The sequence below is a fragment of the Harmonia axyridis genome, chromosome 1, assembly GCF_914767665.1.
Source record: "Harmonia axyridis chromosome 1, icHarAxyr1.1, whole genome shotgun sequence".
Classification (NCBI taxonomy): domain Eukaryota; kingdom Metazoa; phylum Arthropoda; class Insecta; order Coleoptera; family Coccinellidae; genus Harmonia; species Harmonia axyridis.
In genome coordinates this window covers 64231184-64252618 of record NC_059501.1, presented here as the reverse complement: position 1 = coordinate 64252618, position 21435 = coordinate 64231184, and the positions used below count along the sequence as shown (strand labels likewise).

Below are 21435 nucleotides of genomic sequence, written 5' to 3'. Positions count from 1 at the left end.
TTTTGTTAAAAATCATATGTAGAATCTCGCCTTGAAGTTTTGTACATTTTAAAGTAGACACCCTGTATAATGTTGTACCGGTATCCTCAAACTTTTTCACGCATTTCCGAATGAGAGCGGTGCCTGGCGCATCATTTAAGAGACGAAAACCAAAACTCGAATATTCGAGAAATTTCTTCGTGCTATTTCTCCAATATTCGAGTTTTGGTTTTCGTCTCTTAAATGATTAAACGTCTCTCAAATGATTAAACGCTCCATAGCGACTTGATTCCCAAGAGCCAGGCTATATCCTTATTTCCCCTAATTTGTCCATTTCATGCGTATTTTTAGTAGACCTGCTTTGGTGAATACTGGTTTAGGATACTACGCATTAACATCAACAGTCAAGGAACTCAGTATTATTCTGTAGTGACTCTGTCTGCCCGAGAGGTGGCGTTATGGGTGTCGTGCCACACTCTACTACGCCCCGGCCGGTTTATGAGGGTCGCCGAGTTGCAGCAGAATCACCTCTCCACTATGGTGTGAGGCATGTCTTAGGCAGAGATCGCTGGATTGCCTAACTGAAGAGTCCATCAGCGGTCTTGGGACGAAATACGCATAATCCTTAGGGATAGGGCACACCTACGTAAATCAGGCTCGAGAATTCTTCTCATAAGAATTTGAATTTGTGGAGACTTTGCTTTTTGTTCGACATACATCTGTCTCCTTAGTTAGTACTCTGCCATACTAGTGACTTTGCTTTTTTTATGTATATAGATAGCCAAACGCTGAATAAAAATTTGCCACCGATGTTCTGATTATCCTTAGGGATTCACCTATCAGGAGAGCTGAACTGACTCTTGCCCACCGTAGATTCCAGATGCTTCCTGAATCCTGACCCGAAAAGCAGAAACCTTCTCGAAGGGTCTCTGCTCATGGTGGAAAGCAGCTCAAAATTCTTCCACCGTAGCTCTGCGGATCTTAAAAAGCGATCAAAGCCCGTCTCCTTCAGAACACGGGGAAATCCATGAATGATAGTGAATTTAAGGAATAGAAATATACAGCCGCCGGCGCCGCCTGAGGTTCATTTGGGCGTGTCTGGAGCTGGTGCTGAACATGATAGCATGCTGGACGTCGGTAGCAGAGTTTTATGCTACGACTTCACAATCTCAACATTCTAGGAGAAGAACAACACGAGTTTTTCCGACTGCTGAAGGTGCTGCTCAGGACCCTCAACCAGCACTCACCCAAGCAGGAATACCAAGAAGACGATTGGAATGCACAAATTCTATGAATGAAGCAATCAGGCAATCTGGACCTATTATTAAATGGGAAAAATAGGAGAGGAATTTCGAAATATTCTTCTCCTAAGAAGTTGACTTTCTGGATTAGTAGCTTTTTGTTCGACAGACGATTGTATTGCTTCAAAGTAACTGACTTACTATAAAGTATCTATGATACTTCATCATAACAGACATAATGCAATCCCTTCAGGCGAAGAAAACAGTGGCCCTAAAGAACTTAGAATTTAAAAACATAATATCAATCAAAATTCTTGTTTTTTTCACCATGAGACCTGAAGAATAGATGAAATTTGAGAAACTTCAATAATGTAAACGAGAATCAGATCATTCTTTAGAAGAAAATGAGATTTTTCGCTATATTTCGGAAAATACGCATTTTAGAGCAAAACAGTAGAGTCAGAAACTAAATTTTTACTACCCCCTCCACTGAAATCTCGGATGAGCAAAAAATACAACATGAATTTAACGTAAACTAGATAGACCTGAAATCCTGGCCCCTCCTTGGGCCCCTATTCTTGAAACCTGTCGTCGCCACTGGAGCAATAGTATGTGAGTAGGTACCTATTACACTATTTTTTGACATTGACATTCCACCAGACCAATAAAAAATGGATTCTAATTTGAAAAAAGCAGTTTCAAGATTTATGTCATGGCTAGATGAAAGGCGTAGGCATGGAGGGGTACTGGGGGTAATTACCCCCCAAGATTTTCAAAATACAAAATTTCAGTAATTTTGCAAAGACGAAGAACAAAAGTTTCTCCATGAAATGAACCAATAATAATCATTTTACTTTCCTTTGAAATCGACACGTCAGTAAACAATTGGACCCCTTTAAGGTTTATGAGTTTATTATCGCTTTCAAGATGAGTACTTTTATTGCACTAAGAGTTCGTCTTTGTTCGAGGTTTATTATTTTATTTCATCTAACCGCTTTCTCGGCATCATCCCTTATTTGCCATCTGTGATTTTTGCATACGTCATCGGTATACACTTATGTGTTGTTTTCGGTTTTTTGTATCATTCTCGTCACAAAATTTCAATACTGTAGTTATCAAAGAACTGAACTGATTAATTCGCATCGAAAAATTGTCTGGGCTGGGTTGTACAATTTATTGTGTTACATTCAAATTGCAATTTATTTGTGAAGACATCAGTTTTGAATTGACTTCATCTACAGGTGTTCCATAATTGAAGGTATCTACAAATGAAAATGACAGATTTCTGGGATCATTTAAAAAAAATTTCCTATAACATGAGTCCACAAACGCTTTGTTTTTGAGATACAGGTGTTAAAGTTTTTCTCTCATTTTTCGATTAAATTTTCTGGTAAAAAAGGCATATCATCCATTAAAGCAATGTAGAATTCAATGAGTGATCTGGTTGAAAATTAAAAAAAATGGGTGTTACCTTTAAAGAATGAAAATTGGTATAATTCAAAAGAATCGGAAGTTTTTTTTTGAGAATTCATCTGAACCAATAAAGCTTAACTATAAAATTTCAAGAGTATATCTCGAGTCTTTCTTCGAAATATTCTAACCAACCGCTTTCGTGAATCACCCTGCATGAACAAATATTGCACTACGGTTTATTATTTCCTCTTTCACCGTGAAATATCCCTAAACTCTACGAGAAAATATTTTAATGGATATCTAGGGTATAAAATTTCAAAAATTTATAGTTCCAAAACTATTAATGCTACTAGCACTTTGCGATAAAGAATATTGCGTACAGCATCATTCATAGCAATATATATTTTCAATTTCATGATTATATGTTGCTAACATACTGATAAATATTTTTTTAAATTTGTTTCCAGTTTGTTTTAGATTTATTATTGAAAATAATGAATTAAAAACAGAAGAATCAGTTTTTACGGAGCCATCAATCGATTCTTATGAAAACAAAGTAGGTAGGTATTTCACAAGACGTATGTAATAGGATTTTTATCATAATCTTGACCAAACCTTGCGGTATTAAAGGGTTTTGAGAAGTGAAGAGATTTGATGTGAATGCATGAAAAAAGATTGACATAAATAAATTATTTAATAAATATAAATGCTGTACAATTATAAAATATCTATTTCTCATGATATCATATGTAGAGCCATTACCTAGAATCAATTCAATTCCAGATTCTCTATTCGCATGATATCAAGCTTTGTCTTGATTGAAAAAATAACATCGTACTTTCGCACTTTCTGTTCATATTCTTGGACTGAATTAAATTTTAACTAGATTTTCTGAAAGAACCTTAAAAAAATAATAATCATTTGAATTGATCATAGATGCTGACAATATCTTCTCCAGGCTTAATATCCAGAGGCGCAGAAGAAGAGGGTTCGCTATCATTTTCAAAAAGGTTAGTAGACGATTCAGCCGATGGTGATGCTGCACCAGATGCTCCCCTTTGATGAGAATAATCTTCTTGTCCTTGCTCGAGTTCCGCCTCCAATATAATTTGAGCGATTTTATATTTGGTCCAGGCTCTTCGTCTTGCCGAAAATTTCTTAATCACTTTTGCGTAACCCAAAAAGATGAAGTCAACGTCATCGAATTCTGTAGTCAGATTTTCTATTCTAACTCTCTTCCCCAGAGAGGCGGGTTCATCGTTAAGAGGAGGCGGTTTTCTCTTTTGATTATTCTCGGAAAATTCATCTGTGGATTTTGCCGAAGTTGCCTCATGTGGATTCAATTGAAAAAATCTAGAGATTGCTGGTTTCTGTTCTGGTTCATCATCATCAACAGCGGTGCCGATTCGTTCAGGCATGTTTTCTTCATCATTTGTTTGTATATCTTGGGAATCAGATTCTGTTCTAGAGGCTGAAATGTAGGGCTTCAAAAATTCCATATGAGAGGCCCACGGCCATGCTTTGTACCTGTTGAGAAGATTGGCTGTTTGACCACGAGGTTTCTTTTGCCATCTCAGATATTTAGCATAGTTGTCTCGCAAATTTTTCCATTTGGACTTCAACTCAACACCTGAAAATGAAATGAAAATATTCTTATAATCTTATTCATTTCGAACTGGATGAAAATATTTTGAATATTTATTACTATTATTAGAACTCTTTATTGCAAATTCATATATAACAGAAGTGTGTATAACAATATGCAATGGGTAGGCATATCGCTGAGCGATGTCTTCCTGCCAACCCTTTACTACTCAGCATTTCCATTACATGTAGGAGTTCACTAAACATAATTTGAAAAAAGAAAATACATATGATGTTTGTGTTACCTGTTAGGGATAAAGGAGGGATGAATTGGAAAGGAAAATGAGGTAAGATATCGACGAAGAAAAACACCTCAACCGTTGGTCTGTTTTAAGAATCTTTTGAGGCTCATTTTGAATGATCTGAGAGTGGGAGAGTGAGATATCTCCACGGGAATGCGGTTCCAAAGTTGAGGGAATCTCACAGAGAAGCAGTTACGAACAGAATTGGTGGAATGAGCGTTTATTCTTAAGGTGAGATTACCAAGTGCTCTCGTATGATGATCCTCGCCTCCGAGAAGTCGAATATTGCAGTGCAAATATGATGGATGCGACATTTTAAAACCCTATAGCCCAGAAGCAGAGTATGCCAATTACGACGCAATGCAATGGGCAGCAGGTTGAGAGCATCTCTGAACTGGCTAACGTGGTCAAATTTTTTCAAGTTGTACACGAATTTAATACCTACATTCTGTAAGCGGTCGAGTTTACCCAACTGGCTTACCGTTAGACCCATGAAAGCCACGTCAGCATAGTCCAGAATAGGGAGCAATAGTGTGAAAAAAAGCATCTTTCGTGTTTGGAAAGGTAAGAAATTCTTTAAGAGACGGAGCTGATGGAGGCTCTGGTAAAACCTTTTGCTTATACTGGTAATCTGAGGATCCCAAGAAAGCGTCTCATCTATAATCAAACCCAGACTTCTCACCTCCGAAGAGTAGGGAACATTCTCCCCACAGAGAACAATTTCATTGTCGTGTATGTTTACCTTACTCAAACATCTTTTAGTACCAATGACGATGGATTGTGTTTTTGATATATTTAAAACGAGACCCATATGGGAAGCAGCGGTGGAAATAATTGAAAGATCTTCGTTTAAAAGTCGAACGCACTGAGCAAATTCCTCAATCCTGGTATGAAGATATATTTGAAAATCGTCATGAAATTTATTGTTGCTTCTACCTCTATCTACTTCAGCTCTTCAGAGCTGGAAAATTTGAAAAATTTCCTTTTTTTTTCATGCAAAGAACTTTCCAATAAAAGGTTTCACTTTCTTATATAAGAAACGAATTTATGTTAGGAGAAATCAATGGTTTTCATTTCATTGTAAAGAATAAGGTATCCTTTTTTCCATAACCAATTTGCACATTTGTGACTGTATGACCTCGATAATATCACGAATTTTACCTTCAAGGTCTTGAATCAATTGTGGAGCATTGGCATAGACGTAGCCTCAAATGAAAAAATTCTAAAATGTTAAATCACAATAGTGGTCTATGAGGCCACTGTAAGACTATCTAGGAAAGGTACTTGCAATGAGGCAATTAGGAATAAGAGAGCCTGGTTCTCCCTGACTAATTACATACCATCAGTGAAACTTCCCAGTGACGAGATGATGATTAGTTTTCCATAACTGATGATAAAGAAAATTAACATCGAAAAAACCTTCATTACGATACAAAGTAGAAAAGAAGATTAGGAAAGGGAGTCCATAATCCTAGTTCTCAAAAAAAATATCATCCAATGGTACATAGATGATTCCAAAAACAACAACGGGGACTGGCGCTGGAGTATTCAGGACTTGTATCAAATGCTCAATATCGTTAGGCCGTAGTCTAAGTGTCTTTCAGGCAGAGATACTTACAATAGAAAGATGCGTAGAAATTAACCTAGCATGAAACTATCAGAAATATTATACAGGGTGTCCCGGGAAGAATGCGAATAACGAATACCATGAATTAAGGTCATCATGGAAGATCCGTATCAAGAGGTTTCAATCGCCTGAGTGCCTTCAATATTTCTGAAATCGAGTAAATCTAGAAAAATTTAAGAACTTTTCTATTTTCTTGAATATTGAATCACCCTGTATGTGGATATCATGATTTTATTTCGTTTTCGTAATAACAAAGTATTAATTCATAATACAAATTTTAAATCTCTTCTTGGCGCCATCATTCAGGGTGATCAATAAACATTTCTTCATGAAAGAAATTTCATAGTTCAAGATATCTTGAATTTATCGGTAGAATCATTCCGAAAATTGAAGTTGTTTCACCCTTCACGAATGTCTCACCTAAATTTTCCTCAAATTATTTAAGAAAACTTTTAATCAACAGCTGGATAAAGAATAGAACAAAAACCGCAAATGAATTGAAAATATTTGATCTTGAAAACAATGAATCAAAAATAAAATATTTTCAGTTCAGCAGATATTGTTCAAAATGATATTCCTCCATTTTAATACATTTTTGAGCATGATGATATGAAATCTGTGAAACAACTATTGTTTCACAGATTTCGCTATCTTATTCAGTTGTACTTCTTTCATGAGGGAATGTTATTGCTGTATGACGGTGGCAAGCTGAGTTTTAGAATGTTGATCATGAATTAATTCGTTGTGGTTACGAAAATGAAAAAAATTATGATTATTGACGTACAGAGTAATCCAATATTCACGAAAATAGAAAAAGTCTAAAATTTTGTTAGTCCGGATCTGATTTATTCGATTTCAGAAATATTGAAGGGAGACGATAGTAAAGGGCGACAAAACTTCAAAAATTGAAATTATTCGGTGGATTTGTTGAAGAGTTATTGAATTAAAAAAATTTCACTCATAAGGGAATGTTTATTGATCACCCTGTATGACCGTGCCAATCAGAGATTTAGAATTTTTTTAATGAATTGATTCTTTGTGGTTCATAGTGTTCACGTACAGGGTGATCCAATATTAACGAAAATAGGAAAAGTCTGAAATTTTCCTAGTCCGGATCTGATTTACTCGAATTCAGAAATATTGAAGGAAGGCGATAGGAAAGGGTGACAAAACTTCAAAATTTCAAATTAGTCGGTCGATTAGTTAAAGAGCTATTCAACAGTGAAATTTCACTCATAAGATGAACATCACCCTGTATATCCCAAACGAAGGCACTCAGGCGATTGAAACATCTTGATGATAAGGGTACTCCAGGATGACCTTAATTTATGGTATTCGTTTGTCGCATTCTTCCCGGGACACCCTGTATAGCGATACATTCTGATAGTCAGGCCGCAATCAAAGCACTGAGCTCACATATTATCAAGATGGTATTGGAGTGCCGAAGAAAACTCAATTAAATAGGCAAGAATAACAAGGTCCTTTAAGTCTGGGTTCCCAGCTACTCGAAAATTAGAAGAAATTAAGAGGCCAACACACTTGCCAGAAAAGGAGCATAAACTCCTTTCATCGGCCCGTAATCTTTCTGTGGTATAGCCAAATGTAACTACAAGAAAGAGTTTCAGGAGAAGGAAAAAACCAAAAGAGAAACACTATGGCGGAATCTTACTGGTTTGGAACATTCCAAAAAGTTTATTGGAAACTTTGATCCAAGAAGTATCTGGATGTTAGCAAGAGTATACTTCACCTCCTCACTGTATTCCTCACTGAGCATTAGGAAACACCTCATGAGAATATGGGGGGTGCCCTGTGGGGAGGAAGAAGAAACTCCTAATCACCTGGTGACGGAATGCCTCGCCATGTACTTGTAGAACTGAGGGATTAGCCTCCTTGAAGCCATCCCGGATACTGGAGTTCATTAGAACTCTGGAACTGGAAGGCGAGCTGTAGTTATGGAGAGAATAGCTCTGATTGGGAGAACAATAGATAATTATATCGCAATGAACCGGAACCTCTTTAATTAAATCTTAATCTTAAGGTCTTGAATCGATTGTGGAGCATTGGCATAGCATGGCCTCAAAGAAAAAAATTCTAAAGGTGTTAAATCACAAGATCTCGGTGGGCAATAATAATCACCTTCGAAAAATAACAATAAAAAGGCTGGAAGGGGATACTGAATGGGAAACAAAGAAATAAAAATCGTATGTTATGCCGATGACGCAGTGATCATATCAGAAGATGAAGATAACTTACAAAGGCTCCTGTATAAGTTCCAACAAATAGCCGAAGCTTTCAACATGCAGATATCTGTGGAGAAAACAAAATCTTTTACAGTATCTAAAGAACCAAGAAGATGTAAACTCGCGATATACGATCATAGTGTAGAACAAGTGATGTCGTTCAAATATCTAGGCGCGAATATTACAAGTAATAGGAATTTGAAGAACGAAGTGAAAGCTCAAACAACGAAGGCATCATTAATATCGGGGTACTTGCGAGATGTATTCTGGCGGAATAAATATATGAGCACCAGGAGCAAAGTCAGAATATACAAGACCTGTGTGAGACCGGTGATGACATACGCGATAGAGACCAGAGCAGAGAACACCGTAACTAAGCGTCTTCTAAGAACAACTGAGATGCGAGCGCTGAGATCTATAGCGGGATACACATTACTTGACCGCAAAAGAAACGAAGAAATTCGAGATATATGTGACATCCAGGATGTGGTGAGATGGGCAAGAAAACGGCGAAGAGCATGGAGAGACCATGTGGACAGAATGTCGGATGACCGCTTGGCAAAAATCGCAAAGGAGGAAAAACCAAATACATCCCGACCACCAGGACGACCACCTACAAGGTGGTATGAAAGCTGGTCTTCGTCATCCCAGCAGCAGCTAGAAAACCATTGATGAAAACACAGGATTAGTCCTAACTTACGATGAAGAAGAAGAAGAGAAATAACACGACCAAGAAACTGTTCTTGCAAAATTGCGATTGTTTGGTTGCTTGTATCACACATAGCGCCGTCTTGAAACTTAAAGACCTAAGTTTTCATGTAAAATTCGGTGTAATGTCTTTTGTCGAATGTCCAATTCCCAAGATTGTGCGGAATCAACAAACCTGGGTTTTCGTCGACACTACGGGCTACAGCAGCAATATTTCTAGTTGTTCTTGAGCTACGGTCAATATTTCGATTCTCCACATCGCTAACTTGTTCCAACAGCTCAAATCATTCCACCACCTTCACTATTTCTGGCCAAGTAGGTGCTTCCAGTTTTGCGAACTGTGACCGCACCCTGTAGATTGTAGGCATCCCCGAAATGAGATGATAGCTCATTTCAAGCATTTTGAACTTTGTCGATCAAATATGGACGATAGTGAAAAATGATCAAATATAAAAACGACGTGAGTGTGGTCATAAGAAACTGTGAGGGAATCAAGTGGAAAGGAACCAATACCATTAAAATCCAAGAAAACTGGTCTCTTCATAAGTCGCCAATTTAATATTAAGGTTTTTCAAGAGTAAGTGTAGCTACAGAGTAAAAGCGGGTAACCCGCTTACCGGCTGCCGGCTCCGATAGGTGCCGGTTCCTCGCGCCTATGCAGGACAGAGTAGTTGCCGGCTAAAGCTGGTAGTTCTGTTCGAAACATTGAACGTGAAAGATGTCGTCGTCGTTATCTGATGATATGATTGCTCTAGATCCAGTAGTTTTAAAACTGGCAAGAACTAAAGTCGGTATTCATCCAATAAATCGTTTGAGATTTAGATATGGTGAATATCATCACTTATTTTCAAAATTAAAAATGATGACGAAAAGTCCTTTCAATACACCCGAACGAGTCAGGAAACATTCAAATATATTTTGAATAACATTAAGCACCGCCTAAATAAAAATTGGTGTCATTTTCATAAACAGCCTATATATTCCGAGGAAAGATTTGTGATTACTTCGAGAGGGGTTTATACCACGTGACTTTCTCGTGTTCTGCTAAAACTACTCCTATCTCCTCAGCACTTTTGAAATTTCACCACTTTTCAGGTTGAGTAAAGCAATGTCAAACGTTTCTCTGATTTAACGTCTTTTTTACCACATGCAAGAAATCAAAATACCTTTTAACGTCTTTATTTTTGAATTTAGAAAAAAACGCATTTTCAGCCTTCGACAAAAATTTTTGTATAATATTTTTGTGTAAAAATTCATTAAAAAACAAAAGCTTGTTGGTCGAATTTTTCAAAACGAATTAAAGCGAAAACCTCATATAAATCGATGGTCTTCAGCATAAAATAATGCGTGCTAATTATTGAAATGATCGCTGAAATGGCATAGGCCCCTCTTAATGTAAGTTATATTACAAAATCTATCGTAGGATGATAGGGAAGATCAAAAAAAGGTAATTCATACGGGTTAATGAAGAACCAATAAGAGGTTGTGGATTCTGATTTGAAAAATTTTACTGATGAATCATCACATAAGTTATAAATCTATATAATCTGTACTTGATAAATTTAATACCGAAGAATTTTTCTTTGGAAGAATTGACCAATTCTTGAATACGACATCACTTACTTGTTCTAAATTAATTTCTGAAATATTCGCTCCAAGATTATAAATTTAGTCGGATATCAGAGTATTTTCAGTTGATAATATGGTTCACTTGAAAAAAGAATGAAAAAATGGAAAGTTGGAAAGAAAAAAAGACTTTATTAGGAACACTCAAAATTCTGTGTTTGAATAACATAAAAATTTTATGATGAAACCACAAGAAGGCTGAAGTTTCGGTTAAGCTAGTACCTAGTTGGTCACCCACGAGCTCGTCTCAAGCATTCTACCCTACGAGGCATACTTTCGATCAAACGATTTATAAAATTTTGGGACAAATTCGTCCAAATATCCTGTAAAGCATTAGAAAGGTCCTCCAGGTTATTGATCGGTTGTTCTAAGGTTGACAATTGTCTAGACATCTCAGACCAGACATGTTCGATGCAATTCATGTCTGGAGAGCGAGCTGGCCAGTCCATCCTATCAATAGCATGAGTTTCTAGCGCTTCATTAACCAGACGACTACGGTGTGGACGGGTATTATCGTCAATTAAAAGGAAATTCTCGCCCACGGCAGCCGCAAACGGAACAATTATGGGTTCAATAATCATATCGTGATATCTCTGGCTGGTCATGGTGGTGTTCAGCAGAACAACCAACTCTGTGCGTTGGTTCAAACAAATGCCTCCCCATACACATATAGAACCTCCGCCAAAAGCTGTTGTGGGTACCATAAACTGTTCTGCATACCTTCGACCTCTTTCCCTCCAAGCAAGAATACGTCCATCGGAGTTGACCAAACGAAATCTAGACTCATCCGTAAATAAACATCAAGTGTCCAATTGCGGTGCTCCTCAGCCCATTGCTGTCGATGAACCCGGTGTTCCCTATTCATACGGGGATGTTGTACCCTCCTACGTGCTCTCAAACCACGAACATGTAGTCGTCGTCTTACAGTCTGGTTCGAAATTAGAACTCCTTTTACAACTCTCAGTGATCTATTGAGCCGCGACGCCGGGTAAGTGGGATTTCTCCTAGCATTGAGGTTCAAAAGACGATCTTGGGCAGCTGTTGTACTGCGCTGCCGACCTCCCCCATGAACATACGCTACTGAGTCGTTTTGGATGAACCTATTCCAAGCCCGACTCACGACACTTTGCGAAACATTCAACCGCCGGGACACTTCTCGCTGGGACAAACCTTCCTGTATCCACCGTATGATTTGGTCCAGTTGCACAGGAGCCAAACGTCTTCTCGGCATGACTGATAAGCTGATATTGTTCTCAATTCTTCAATTATTGTCACCTTATGTGTTTGAATGAGAGAAAAAAACAGATTTAATAACAAATACCACATTGCTTTTCACTCCACCTGTAACAGCCTACAGATAATAATCGATTTTGTGAACAAGAGCCGATGAAGTGAGGAAGACTTTGATATAATCAACTCAAAACATCTTACTTTTTCCTTAGAGAACATATAATGTACAGATGTTCACGAGATAACTTGAAAAAAATACAAGAGAAGTTCATAAGTGATCCCTAGCAATTGTTGATCAGTGTACTAGCACACGAGATATAGGAATACCGGAAATTTTACGTTTTCACATGCTGAACGCGCATACTTTATCTGGAAAAGCTGGCCAAACTGAATGTTCATACCAAATTTCATTGGAATCGGAGAGAAATTATAAAAGTTGAGGCTGTTACAACGATGGGCGAGCACACAGACTGACTTTTAGACCACATACAGAGAGAGATAACCAAAGTTGTTCGAAAAAGTCTGAAATGCATTTTGCCAAAGAACATTTTGGAAACAGAGACCAAATTGATTTTTCATCCCAAAAGTCATCAGAATGCGGTAGATACGAAAGCAATATCTGGTTCTCATAACACAGTTTCTTCAAATGCAGTCATTATGTTGCCAAAAATCAAGTTAAAAATGTATCATTTTGATAACTTTGATGTCGCCGACCTTATCAACTTACAATAAGTTTATCTCAAATAATATAATTTGAATTATAAAAAAACAATTGATTTTGGTGGATACGCTGGAATTAATTTGTCATCATAAATATTGCGGAATAAAAAACATAAAACATACACCTCAACTTCAAATGCAAAGTGCACTAGAATATTTTATCAATCGCATCAGCCTCTTGCAGAAATAAAGTAGGTATACATATAATAGAGGGGATACTGAGAATAAGAAATAAAAAGAGGATAAATTTGAAATTTTAATTAGAGGTACTAAACTCTGAAATGGTAATTTAGTTCCCACGATAGCCGCTTGAGGCCGCTCGCATCGCTGTTCTTTTGTTTACTTGTATTACCTCGTTTTTCGTCATATATTCATGGTTTACAAGTTTTTTGATATGGCGCGATTTACTTCAAAATGCAAATATTGTGTTCCTAAATGTGAAAATAGGTATAGTAAACGTCATCGTTTTCCAACTGCAGAGAATCAGTTGGCTCGAAAAAGTGAACAATCCATTGCTCAGAGGTAAAACTCTTGAACAAATACGTAAAAACTTTTTTTTTGTTATATGCATTTCAAAAATGAAATGAAATTGGCTAGTATTAGCTAGTTTTGACAATTGATATCCCTGTTTTATTTCTTCCTGATGGCTGGTTATTTTTTTTATATATTTTCAGCTATGCATTTTCACAAGTGTAAAATATATCAACAATCGATCAAATTTAGTCATTAAGTAAGTATGTATAATGTAATATATTATTTATATTATCAGTTCTGAGGACTCTTAACTTATTTTCTATTCATGGTATTTCAATCACTTTTTTTATATGTATTTCACAGGATCTTCAGATCAGAATGAAGACATTAAACAGAGAAATTGATCTAGATGGGAATTAAACTCGAGGGGAGAATCAGCAGAAACTTCAAAGACCTTTAAACTGCCAAAGAAATTTAAAAAATGTTAAAAAGATTAATTCTGTTGTCTGTATTTGTGTTTTCTCTGACATTAAGCCCCTAGTATTATCAAAAATATTTAATGTGAAAAAACTCGTATAAGAATATAATGGTACTATGGCTATTCCAAAAGAAAATGGATATTATATTACCTTATTTCCGTACGTAGTTTAGTTTAACTTTAAAATTCTGGAAGCGAGTCAAAATATTTTCGATTCGAAGCTTTTCAAATTTTTGCGCTTAAATTGTTAGTTCCAATGACGATCGTACGAGGTCGCTGAAAGCAGTGAACATTTTATCATGTGAACGCACTGTCATACCACAGATCACCAATCCAACCTACTTTGAACTCTCGGTTTAAAAGGTTGAGCTACATTATTACACAATAAATTATATTATGTTAAATTATAAATTCTACTCACCATTTGAATTACTGGATAATACTACTGCGATCGCATCCCACACTTCATTTTTCTTTCGCTTATTTTTGTATTCGGGATGATTCACATCGAAAAGAAATGGATGCAGTTTGACGTTTTCTATCAACGTTTCTACATCCATATTTCCTTAATAGTTATCGCGAATAGAATATAATATTCTACACGTAAGTTGTCAGGCGGTCAGAAGTTACAAGGACAATGCCACCGCCACCGCTCACTCTGACCGCGCACCTTTCATTTTGCACAGGGACGGCTCTAAAAATCTCCAACAGGCAATATTATTATGATTGTGCGTTTCATCCAACAATTGCAGGACTTTGGTCAATTATTTGACGACTAGGTAATTGTAATTATTCAGACCCCTATTTGTACCTTTGTCAAGGTTCGTAATTCCATTAGTTTTATTATTTTCAATATTCAGATATGTGTTCACCAACACTCATAAATATTTGTTTCGATTTATGGCAAGGGGAGATGAGGAGAAGTGGTGTTGTTATTATATTTCGTTATGATTCTAAAAGCAATTAAAAATCAGCATTTTTTGCTAGTTGAGTGTATCGAAATTTTTTTCGATATATGTACTTTACTGCTTGTAGAATATGAGTGAATGTGAAATTCTTTTTCGACTTTTTTTATCATTCGCACGGAGTTCGAGCTTAGTCTAGTAAATTGTTTGTTTTCTATTTCATTAGTTCATCCCACCTAAGTAGATTTTGTGTTTTTCCATTAGGTAAAAATATCGAATGAAGAACCTCTGTGTTCATAAAACTCATTGTTAGTGAGACATGGAATTACATGTTTGACATACAAACCAGTAAACAAAATGATACCTTTCAACAGAACCGAAAGAGAAGCATCAAAGGCGCTGAAAAGTGAAAGTGATTTAGTTTTTTTTTTATCTGAGTATCATGGGGTGTTTGGCGGAACAAATAGACATCGTCTCACAAGGCGATTTATTATGAACGAATTTCTGGCCGTAATGTACCTAAATACCAACAATACATTTTGATAAAACCATAGATTTCCCCATTTCATTAACCGATTCCTGGTACTTTTTTACGTTGCATTCTCTCGAATTTTTTGTTGTCTAGAATTATCATCGTATCATTCATTTTCATACTATCCGGTATGACGTAGAAGATGAACAATCTTGATCGATCTAGATTCAATCCATCGTTAGATCTATACAAATACCCTTCGAATACCTATATTAGTTAAATCCTTGTAAACTGCTAGTAGATTAACTTATTCATACAGGCAGTAGAGCTACACAATGAATGACCTACACACCGGGTAGATCTATTAACCATTGTCAGAATAATAACATTCAAGTGTATGGATGGTTGTTTCGCCAAGTTATCATTCGTTTAGAATAGCATAAATTATTATTACTAATTACGATAATTAATTGAACCGATTCAGATTGCATCCAACATCCGACAAAAAATAACGAATAGATGACTCATGAAAATTAAATACATTTCTCTTCAAACTTTTCAGGGAAGGTGAACTACATCTCATTCTTCGCGCAAGGTTGATGCACAGTGCTTATTCATGATGATGAAACAAAAAGGGTTCAGATAAATATGAATTCTACTAAAATTTCAAAAAATATCTTGTTCGGTTATAAATTCCGTAAGATGTGGATTTTGATTATTTTATTTCCATTATTAGGCTCAAAAACTGTATGGAAGTTTCGAAATTATCCATTCCATGGTTATATGTAACTAGGCAAGTGGACCATTCAATTATTGCCAGCCGTAAGCTTTGTTTCTTCTTGCCTTGCTGGCAAAATACATTTGGGCGACTGCAGAGAGAAATAGACTGGAGGGTCTGTGCCGTAGCTTCCCGTGAAAGCAGTACACTGTAGCCTATCTACTCGCGCTGAAATGGTGACGTCAGTAGAAGAAGCACATCGCGGGCATCGCGTGTGCTAGAGAGAGAAATGTATACTCGAAACTTATTAGAGTAGGGGGGCCGACCGACCCAACCTCACCAACACACAGCCCGTTCACAAATCGATCCGAATGCCGGAATAGAGAGAGATAGATTTTGTTTTATGCATGGGTGTGAATTGTGAACGGGCTTTCAACGGCTGAGTCACAGTAATTGATAATAACTTAGGCATTGCTTCGTACTATGTTTGGATCTAACACAGAACTTTTATATATTTAATGCTTTCATAGATCAGAAGCATTATTTGTCAAACTCTATGGTGGATCTCTATCATTGATCGTGTTCGTGTATCGTTATCTGGTTCGACTTTGAATAGTTCATATTTAATTATGATTGTAAGATACCTAATTGGATGAAATTTTCGAATACGTATTTATTTGGTTTGAATTATGGAATGCCAATTAATTAGTATCTTCAAGCGGTCAGTTCTGTTATCGAGACAATATTTGGTGGAATCCATAGAAATTGCAACTGTCCAGAACGAAAGCCTCGCATGATGATCCTAAAATACAACCTGTTGGGTAGCTCTAATTATGAGGATTACATAACTCCAAGAAGTTAATTTAAGCCGGTATCTAATTCTTCCTTTTTCAACGTGTATGTTTTCCGTCATCATGACCCTTTACGTCTTTGCCTATGGTGGGTAGCTATTGCGAACGGTGATCGGATTGATATTAGCTAGCTGCTCGCACTTCGAAGCGTGATTTCTTCTTTGCCCTATTTATTCCATTTGGAATAATTCTTCTGTGTTCAATATCCGCTCCCCCTGACGGACGGCCGCAAAACATCCGTGTTGATCACGATGCCCGGAAATTCTTTAAGGCTTCGATTAATTCGAATTATAATCGGTCGGTATTTGTGAAATCAGGTCGATAATTTTTTTCGAAATAATGGGTTGGGATTGATATTACATCTGATGAGTTTTTTGGAAAAGTCGTCTATATATAATTTTTGTATTATTTGTAATTGTGATTAATATGTAGGTATACACTGTGTCCGTAAAGTATGGAACAAATTCATTTTTAGCTAAACAGACCATTTTAAGATAATCCTGATACACGTCGATTTTTATTTTAATTTACCGTATTTTAAAATGATAATCTGATATACAGGGTGAATTACTTTCGAGTAATGACGTCACCGTCATTTTTTTTAAATGGAACACCCCCATCTTGTCTCAATTTTCCGGAGTGCTGATTCCCAAAATTTATCACATGTTGATACCCATTGTTACAGGGTGGACAAAAATAAAATAGTTTTGTGTGAAATGTCATTATTTGTTTATTGCCGCTAGACAATAAGTATTTTTGATAATATTGTTAATTTAACTAATAAAGAATGTTACGCGTTACTTTATGAGCACACACAAAACTATTGTATTTTTGTCCACCCTGTACCAATGGGTATCAACATGTGATAAATTTTGGGAATCAGCACTCCGGAAAATTGAGACAAGATGGGGGTGTTCCATTTAAAAAAAATGACGGTGACGTCATTACTCGAAAGTAATTCATCTCTTATTTGAAAAAAATTGAGGATATGAGAAATATTATGCATAAAGTTTGAGCCTCGCATATATGGGATATGAACCGCCCTGTACATCTAAACATTGTTTTTCTTCTTTGAGAGTTGTTTGGCATTTGAAGGAGATTTTGCCAAAATCACAATAATATGTGTAGCTACAAATGAAGTAAATTCAAGTGTAAAGAGGAATTACCATTACGTGGCTTTCCGCGTATCAGTCAAACTTTGGTACCCATGCATTTCCCCTATGGCGCATCTGCGATGACCAAAACTTTATCGGTGTGCGAAGTTGAACTTTATCACTTTATTCTCTTTCCCTTTTCGAATCAAATAAGTAGAGGGCAGCAGTGTACGACGCTGAATTACTTTTTTCATACAATTATAATTTTATCTCTTATGTAATGGTTTTTGGTAGGTTTTTTCCCGAATATTTTAAAAATATATCAGTGCTTTTCCGAAAAATGAAAAATTTTCTATAATTTACATTCTATAAAATAATATAATAATAATCTATATATAATCTATAATTTCGTTTTGAACTGAGCAGTCATGTGTTCCCTTTCAAGAAATTTAATACAGTTTGAGATTTTCTCTGCTTAATATTGGTACTTTACTTCTGATTACAAGATATAAGAAATTTCGCATGAAGCTCACGATGTTATTCTTCTTATCGTTTAGAGCCGGACGGACATAATTGAATTTAACCACGGATTCGTTATCAGTGAGTCGAACATTATAGTTTAAGGCATTATCGGCTCAAATGACGACCGTTTATGCCTCAATTTTAATAAAATACCATTTTTTTTTTGTGGGTAGAGAATTCAACTTGAATTGGTATGGTTTTTGAGAAAGTGGAGAAGGGCGGGTCAAGTTGGGCGATCTTCTGCCATTTAAGTTTCATAAACGAAAGTATAGTCTCGTTTTCCGTGAGAAGTCTCCTTAACATATACATATGAAACATTTTTCATAAACCAATTTTGAGGTTAGAAAAAGATTTGAAGTGTCCTTCCTCATAAAGTCCCTTTATGCCTTTATGGCAAGAAAGGGATCCTTTTCTTCACGCATATGCTCTATGATTACAAAATAAAACCTCATTCTGTTGTATCACTTCCATCACACATTTAACAATCTTGTTAAAATTATGGTTCTTCATTTACTATCACTTTATGAAAAAAAAATCAATTCCATTGCAATAACAATTCAACAAAATTTCAATTTCTATGAAATATCACCAAATGCAGACAAAATATATTCATGAAACCGGAGCCACTTTCAAGCTCCATATGAAGGCGACTTTCTAAAGAAACGGTCTTTACCAAGAGGAGCCTTTTCCCATGAATTATGAAACTGGCCCTAAGATAAGTTTTGAGCCTTCTGAGAGTTGAAATAGACCTTTCTTGTGTTCCTACACTATCTGGTAGTGCATCAAGAGTATATACAAATTTTCTTACAGATTTTCTATAAGATTAGAAATTCGATAGAATTGGAAACTTCCGGGCTTTCATCTGAAGTTTCGCTTACTATTAGATAAGCATCTTCACAGATTTCAAGGGTAATAATCCATGTTCTAGAAACCTTTGAAGATGCTTACTGCAGTGATAAGCGAAGCGCCAGATGAAAAACCTACTAGATCACAGCTAAAAAAGCCGGAATTTTCCAATTTTGTCGAACAATCAGAGGACGTGAAAGCCTTCAGCATTAGATTAGTTTACAATCTACACCCGATATTCGTTTATAATAAATGAATGTGAAGTATTGTTTATGAGCAGTCCATAGTCGTTTGTAAGTTGATTAATAATTCCAATTTTTTCATCTTCAACGTTATATATATATATATATAATCTAATCACGGGCGTAGCCAGGGGGGGGGTTTTGGGGGTTCAAACCCCCCCCGAAATGTTAAAGATGTCAAAAAAACTTTTTTTTTTCAAAATCTCGAAAATATTTTTTAATGGAATTTGTAAAAAGTGAATGAAATTATCACTCTCAGTTCAATTAATTTGTAATGTGAAATTTGAATTAAATTACCTCTACGTAATCCAGTCAATTTGTGCTCACATGTGCCCCTCAAAGGAAAGTTATGGGTTAGTTTGATTTTTTCGATCGTATGTAACGGGTGTTTTTTTTCGAGGTATATAACTTTAAGTTACTGTTACTGTTCAAGATGGCGACCGATTTAACAGCTGTCAAGTGATTTATTCTCAGTTCGGTTTGGCAATTCATCATGAATAGACTGACGCCTGAACAACGCTTGAAAATAGTGCAATTTTATTTCGAAAATAATGGTTCTGTGCGGAATATGTATCGCGCACTACTTCTTTTAGCGATGAAGCGCACTTCTGGTTGAATGGCTACGTCAACAAACAAAACTGCCGCATTTGGAGTGAAGCTAATCCTCAAGTGTATGTCGAAACAGCGTTACATCCAGAAAAACTGACTGTTTGGTGCGCTTTATGGGCTGGTGGAATCATTGGTCCGTACTTCTTCAAAAACGATGATGGCCAGAACGTTACAGTCAATGGTGATCGGTATAGAGCCATGATTACTAACTTTTTCATTCCTGAATTGAACAACCATGATGTCCAGGAGCTGTGGTTCCAACAAGACGGAGCAACATGTCATACAGCTCGTGCCACAATCTATTTATTGGAAGACACGTTTGGTGACCGCCTAATTTCACGTTTTGGACCAATTGGCCTCCAAGATCTTGTGATTTAACACCGCTAGACTACTTTCTGTGGGGCTATGTAAAGTCATTGGTCTATGCGGATAAGCCACAAACCCTTGACCATTTGGAAGACAACATTCGCCGTGTTATTGCCGATATACGGCCACAAATGTTGGAAAAGTCATCGAAAATTGGACGTCCAGATTGGACTACATTCGAGCCAGCCGTGGCGGTCATATGCCAGAAATCATATTTAAAATGTAATGCCACAAGATTATCTTGTGGATAAATAAAATTCATATCAATCGAATAATCCATCGTTGTTTTATTGCAATTTAGAGTTCTATAGCTCTAAAAAAAACACCCTTTATTTTTTTGGGTTCTGAATCCGAATCTGAGATTTAAAACCAAAATTCTGTGACGGAACATTAAAAAAAAAATACAAAAAAAATTTAATCTTCTGACGTTTTCTTCCGTAAAGTTTTTTGTCCGAAAAACCTGGCTCAAACGAAAGTTCAAAGTTGGCGTATTATATCTATCTCTGCTGAAACTCAGTTGATGGGGTAGTTTTAATTTCTTCGATTTATTATCTCTGTTTCTGGGGTACAGAATTCAAAGCTGAAGTTTGCCACCAAAATTTCATGATAAAACATTGAAAAAAATGCAAAAAAGGTGATAACTATCATTTTTTACCGGTTTTTTGCATATAAACTTTCTACTCATAAATTTGAATTTGAGTATCTACTCTGTTGTATAAATACTACGACGGTATTTTTTTCCTAAATATATTTATGGGAATCGATGTGAAGAAATAAACTAAATTTCAAAAAGTGATTTTGAAAATGCTTTTTTTCTCAAAACATACTTGAAAAATAAAACCAGTGAAAATAAAATGAATGGGTTGGCTCTTTTAAAGTTGATATATTTAAAAAGAAAAACATAAGATTTTTTTTATAATATGTAAAACCCCCCCCGAAACTGAAACCTGGCTACGCCCGTGAATCTAATGATTGGTTGCGTTGCAAAGAAATTCACAAAATAGTGTAAAAATTACCCCCTGAAATTTTTTGACGTTATTCTGGAACATCCTAATAGATAGGGAACTTCTGTTTCTTTTAAGAAAATCCTATCATTACATTTGAAATTTCGGAGTAAAATGAACAAAACAATGAACTTCTGACTTAGCGCCCCCTATCGAAAGCAGCAAAAACAAATTTATCATGAGT

General features: G+C 36.1%; 1 protein-coding gene across 1 annotated transcript; it reads right to left on the bottom strand.

The window, feature by feature from the left end:
• Positions 1–3311: 3311 nt before the first annotated feature.
• On the bottom strand, positions 3312–14264 carry LOC123686145. Its single transcript, XM_045626142.1, has 2 exons — positions 14044–14264; positions 3312–4263 (listed from the first exon to the last, which is right to left on the bottom strand). Exons 1-2 carry the CDS (start codon positions 14180–14182, stop codon positions 3551–3553), a joined length of 852 nt encoding a protein of 283 aa, XP_045482098.1. The 5' UTR covers positions 14183–14264; the 3' UTR covers positions 3312–3550.
• Positions 14265–21435: the final 7171 nt, after the last annotated feature.